We start from the raw sequence: 6083 nt of genomic DNA on the forward strand, positions 1-6083 counted from the left end.
CAATGAATCTACTCTGGTCAAGAATTCATAGGGATGACCCAAGTGATCTTGGATAAGAACGTACGAGGATTTGGAATCGCAAAGTCCTAACCAGGCTTTTTCACGTTCTTGAGAAGCGAAACCCTGGGAACCAACTTGTGACACACCTTGCGTCGCTTGTACCCAGACCATCGTCCTAGACCTGAGTTCGCGTCCGTTCCTGGTTGTTGGAAACTTCAACTTGGTAGCTTTCCGCAACTCGAAGCTTAGTGGAAAGGTTTCAATGGCAATTTTACCCGAAAAATATGCATGTCTTTTCATTGGTAAGTAGTTTATTTCGTGTTATGTTGTTTCACTTCGATGTTTCACGAGCGGTTGTACAAACGATCGCCAAACAATATCGACTCTCGTGGAATTGAAATTTACCAACTCAGTAAACTTACATAGTTTCATTCCACATACTTTCATCGTTGTCTACGGGCTATATATTCGCATGGAAAGTGAAACAGTAAAATCATAATTGGTAGCAGTGGTCTCCCAATTGGAATAGCCGCGAGTCGTTCTCAAAGATGGTAACATACTGTCCTTCTGTACAAACACAGGATAAACAGGTGGTATAAAAAGTTGAATTATTTTGCTCTGTCTATTGAGCAGTGTCATCACGCGTCTTTTTTTGCTTGAAAAAAAAAAAAATTAAGCTTACATACAATATAAGCTTCGATGGAATGATCAACAATTGTGTTTTAAAATCTATTCTATGAATATCTGTGGCAACGATTTTCAAATGTGTCCAGATTTTAGTTGAACATTGTTGGACACAGTGTTAGAACAATAGAAGGAAGTTGCGAAAATGCTACGCTAACCTTCGGTACTTTATAAAGGGATGATCCGTAGATCAGTCATGAAATTTATACCTATTTGCCTCTTAGTTCAGAACCTGTGAGAACAGATTGCATGTTGCTCAATATTGTGTTACCTTGAGTTCATATCTAATATTTTGTTGAAGCAGTAACTAAAGCCTTATGAGTGGGCGGGGTTCTCAATAGAAGCTGGCAGCTGGCGGAATTCAGCTGGCTGAAAAGAAGAATTAAAATTTAAAATTTGCACACAGTAGCTAGGTTACTAACATTGAGCCGCAAACATGACCAGCAGCTAGGTTACTAACTTTGAGCCACAAATATGACCATATTACGCCTGTTTTGCAATCAAGTGAAATCAAGTGCTTAAATACAACACTTTGCACCCCCCCCCCCCCCGCCCCCCCTTCAAAATGCATGAAACTGCATCTTTGGCAACCTGGACCTCCCTATGTTGGCTTGGCCCTTTGGGCACCTGTCACCTGTTATGCTTTACTGGCTGTCTGTGAAAAATCATACTAAGATCTGTGAGTGGGACAAACATTTCAAGCATTTTCAGAGGGCAATCTGGGTATAGATAATTATTATGGGTAAACAGTTGGATTTTTGGTGACGATTAACTGTCTGCCTAGTTTGTTGAAATGAGCTGAACGTGGATAATCTGTCTGAATGGATGATCTGTCTGTTTGCCCATGTTTATCCTTAAATGAATGGTCAAACAGACACACAGCTCATCTCATAGCTCATTCCCTAAATGATTTATATTATCTAGCTGTATAATTCGTGTTGACAGATTATCTGCCTGGATGAATGATACACCAAAATTCTCCAATAAAATATAACAAGGCAGTCTTACTGGATTGAACTATATATTATTTATATTATGCAGTATTTTGTTTCATCAGTCAATAAAGTAGATGTTGACTCCATTTCAGTACAATCCTCCAGGTTTATTGCTATGGGTGCTATCATAGTGATAATCTGCAAGTGCATCTGTGATGGTTCCTGTATAATTTTAATGTGCAGGGTCAAACAAAGGCAAGGGAAGTAGAGAGGTCATGATTATTGAAGTGTGGCAATTTTAATGTTCATGTTTGACAGCATTTCTAAGCACCTGCACAGTAAGCCCAGAACAAATGTAATAGTCCCTAGTCTAGGATAGGGGTAGGGGGTGGCGAGGGGGGGACATACACCTGTTAATGATCTTTTTTTTTTGCATTAATTTAGATGCAACATGGAAAGACATTCTAACTGCCTTCAGGTATTCAACTACCCATAACACTTCTCAAGAACGGAAACGACTTCAAAGCAAACTTGAGACATTGTTTGGTGGATCTGAACAATGGCTAGCTACTTTTTCCATAAGGACTGCTTTGGATGTCTTCCTAACTGTCATGGACTTTCCTGTTGGCTCAGAAGTAATTTTCACAGCAATTAATATTCCAGACATGGTGTCTGTGGTTGAGAGTCATGGACTAAAGGTTGTCCCAGTTGATCTGGATCTCGACACACTGGCACCCAAACCTGAACTTGTTGAACTTGCCGTGACGGACAAAACTGTTGCTATTGTGGCAGCCCACTTGTACGGCAAATGGATTAATTTGGACAAAGTGTTCCAGGTGGCACATTCGCATGGGCTTTATGTATTAGAAGATTGTGCTGAGTCATTTCAAGGTTTGAAAAGGAAAGGCCACAAACTCTCAGACCTGACATTTTTCAGTTTTGGATCAATTAAGTACTATACATCTTTGGGTGGGGCAATGGTTCGAGTTAAAAACCCTGAAATTTTAAAGAAAATGAGAGCCAAGTTGGAAGAGTTTCCTGTTCAGAGTCAATGGACCTACTTCAGGAAGCTAACTTGTTACTCTTTGCTCATGATGGCTGGATTTAATAATTCTCTGTTGAACTGGCTGTTTATAAATTCTTTTCATCTCTTGGGATTTAGATATAAAGAGTATTTCATTTCTCTCCTGCGTGCATTTCCTGGTGGTGTAACCATCAATAAACTTCAGTATCAACCATGTGCCATGCTGCTGAAGTTCATGCTGTACCGGCTGAGAAGAGTGAGCACCAAAGACTTTCGCACCATCAAGTTGAAAGGAGATTTTGTAAGCAGCAATCTTCCAAGCAATGTGTTTGTTCCTGGCAAAAAAGCAGACATCAAGAGTTATTGGTTGTTTCCATTGGTTGTGGTGAGTATTGGCAAATAGCCATGATAATTAATGACAGTGATAGAATGACACTTGGAGAACTTGTAAATCAACATTATCTACAATATCTTCTCATTTTTCACAGGTGGCTTATTGAGGCAATAAACCACAGATTAGTGTGTGTGATTTACTTTTAAAGCCTTATGTGTTAATAATCATATTTCCTTGTTACAGGACAATCCAGATGAAGTTGTGAAAGCACTGGAAAAAGAAGGTGTAGAGGCATACAAAGGAGCAACACAACTTTCCACTGTTTTTAGAACAAAGCAGAGTGAGGCAGATCAAGCAGATGGATCCAAGACAAGGCAAGAAATCAAGGCGGGGAAACCTATTTATTCTAGTTTGTTGTCTCAAACAGAAGTTGGTGCTGCTGTGGGAATGTCCTCCTCAGCTGGCAGTACAGCAAGCAAAACAGCACCCACATCAAGAAATGTACCAAATGAAATGCCAACATCTGCAGAGTTTGTGTGCTCTCCACCCGTCAGCACAACTGGTACAAACAATGCCTTTAGCAAGGAGAAAGATGACATTCTGTTTCCGCACAATTCAAAATACTTGATAGATCATGTGTTGTATCTTCCTGTGCACAAGCGAGTTTCATTCTGGTATCTGGAACACATCTGTAATGCAGTTGAGAAAGTCATGAAGAACAGAATGGGAGTGAAAATTACAGACACCAGGAATGTACTGTTTCAGTCCAAGTTGTAGATTTTAACACTTAATATTCTTAAAACGGTTAGATCAAAATATTCTTAGTTAGATTAATCTTTATCGTGCTATTTCTGAAGAAAAGCAAAACAAAATGGTGACACAAATCCACACAAGCAAGTATAATACAGTGGAACCCTGTTAGTACGACCACCTTTGGGCCATGAAAAATTGGTCGCATTAACGGGGTGGTCGTATTAAAGGGGTTCTTTAAATAAGAAAATGACTGACTGAACTTTTTTTTGGGCCAGAATAAAGTGGCCGTAATAACGAGGTGGTCGTATCAACGGGGTGGTCGTAAGGTGGGGTCCACTGTAATTATGATCTGTACACAAAAAGCATGAACAGTTTCATTAGTGGTAGGGTTTGCAGCTTGTTCATCTCGCATCAGAATCAAAGAATTTTAATGCTCACAGACTTTCAATTTTTTAATTTCACATATGAAGTTTATATATTCTGATGGTATTTATTGTGATGTTATCTATTCCAATAGTAAAAACTCTCTTTATTTAGTACATATAGTTTTCTGGTTGTGTGAAGAAAATTATTTTAATGCCAAAAGGTCAGTAAGTATTTTGGACAGTATTTGCATTTTCAGTCAGAATAATGTATTTATTGTACAGTGAGAATGAGGATGTATCTTACACAGAAATATTTGTTTAAATATCATGGAACAGAGACAAAGTGACTGGCAAAGGCGAATCTTTGCTGAGTTCATTGTTTCCATCTGGCACATTGGCCACAGGTACAATCAAAATTTTATACTAACAAGGCAATTGTTGTGAACAAAGGTTCTCCTATATCATTGTTAATTATGAAACAGTTGAAGTCAGGAACCTTTAATTTTATAGTACCTCTTTGCTTTTAGTGGCTCACGTAGATGTAATTTTAATTACCAATGAGACAATTAGCATATGAAAGAAAAAACTGAACTTTTAATTAACTTAGTGTTAAAATAATTAATTGTCAATGGACTGTAGTTTACTCTTTCTTCTTGTTACAAGGCCAAGCTTGTCTAATAATTTGTTTTATCAATCAGTTTTATTATGAGCCTTTGTGGATGAGACTTTTCGTGTTCTTGTGCCTTTTACAATAATAATGAGCGGTAGCTGTGAGAGGAATTCATCTGTTATCACTGCTCTTACTGTAGAGTGTTTTCACAACATCATGGCAGCCATGTTGATGTCCCATACCAATCCTATTGGAGTTGACCTATTTACATAAGTTAACACTTTCTTTTATTTTAGTAAATTTGAAAGGCTGCTGGCTATGTGACATTCTTGTCCCCAGAGGCTGCTTTTGGTCAGCATCAAGAATCGTGACTGCTATCATCAGTCAATGCAACATTAAACCATAAGCTTGCGTCACTCAGGGTCAATCAATCGTATACCAGCTATTAAAAGTCATTTAAGTTTAAATTTCAACTTTGTTTTGCATTTCCTTTCACATACATAGTAGGCCTATTTATTATGTTTTAGTCACATATGGTGTAAATGTGTGACGAAATTGAAATAATCCTAATGAGGTTTTTCCTAATCAAGACGATGTTGATCTTTTAAAATAGTTTTTATTGATTTTGTTGATATTTGATGTTTGAGATGTTAGTATTTTCTTGGTTTTGACAACCAGAGTTTCATGGACATTTTGCTCAAAGTGTGTAAAAGCACTTTCACTACAAAAGGTTTTGTGTACTGACAGTCACATTAAAGCCAAAAGACTTAAAATATAATGACAAACCTCACTGAAAAGTTCCAAACCAGATTTCAAAATTTATTCTAATCCTTTATTGTATGGCTCTGTCTCACAAGGACTGGGAACTACCAAATTCACAAATTTGATTGGCATAAATCAATATTGAAAGTCAAAACGGTCTACATTTTCCCATCTAGACTGGTAATGTTTTGCATGAAAAAGTTGCAAAATAAAATGCAAAATCATTTACTATTTTCTTCTGACAATATTTATTTATGGAAGTGCCAAAAAGCCTGATGAGAAAAAAAAAGTAAAGAGGATGAGCAAACTTCAGCAGAATTAAATCGAGCTCATCACGGTTTGCGAGCAAAATGTCAGTACAAACCAGTTTCATTAAATGAATTAAATTGTTCTTGTTTGCCATATAATAGACATCTTATTAACCGAGCTTAGTCGGTCTGTATGGGAGAATCTTGATCTTGGTTGTGTGTACTACCACCTGCTCGGTTAATAAGAGCTAAATATTAGCCAGTGATTAGCATTAGGTGTGTTATTGGGTTAGCTGGGGTCACCTAGGGTAGTGTACTACAGTTACACATTAATAACTTGAAATTTAATCAAACAAAGAGAACATGTC

General features: G+C 37.5%; 1 protein-coding gene across 1 annotated transcript; it reads left to right on the top strand.

Annotated features, from left to right (window-relative positions):
• The first annotated feature begins 178 nt into the window (after positions 1-178).
• On the top strand, positions 179-5178 carry LOC110069145 (uncharacterized). The gene is made up of 3 exons (XM_020776616.2): positions 179-302; positions 2064-3028; positions 3221-5178. The coding sequence occupies exons 1-3, from the start codon at positions 263-265 to the stop codon at positions 3752-3754; spliced, it is 1539 nt and encodes a 512-aa protein (XP_020632275.1). The 5' UTR covers positions 179-262; the 3' UTR covers positions 3755-5178.
• The last annotated feature ends 905 nt before the right edge of the window (positions 5179-6083 follow it).

This window comes from Orbicella faveolata, unplaced genomic scaffold, assembly GCF_042242905.1.
Source record: "Orbicella faveolata isolate gen_17 unplaced genomic scaffold, um_ofav_v1 contig_15, whole genome shotgun sequence".
Classification (NCBI taxonomy): domain Eukaryota; kingdom Metazoa; phylum Cnidaria; class Anthozoa; order Scleractinia; family Merulinidae; genus Orbicella; species Orbicella faveolata.

What these genes read in the sequence shown, in the direction of transcription:
- LOC110069145 (XM_020776616.2), top strand. Translation starts at nt 263, where the DNA reads ATGGCAATTTTACCCGAAAAATATGCATGTCTTTTCATTG. An exon ending in ATATGCATGTCTTTTCATTG is followed by an intron (nt 303 to 2,063) that starts GTAAGTAGTTTA and finishes GCATTAATTTAG; the next exon opens with ATGCAACATGGAAAGACATT. An exon ending in GGTTGTTTCCATTGGTTGTG is followed by an intron (nt 3,029 to 3,220) that starts GTGAGTATTGGC and finishes TCCTTGTTACAG; the next exon opens with GACAATCCAGATGAAGTTGT.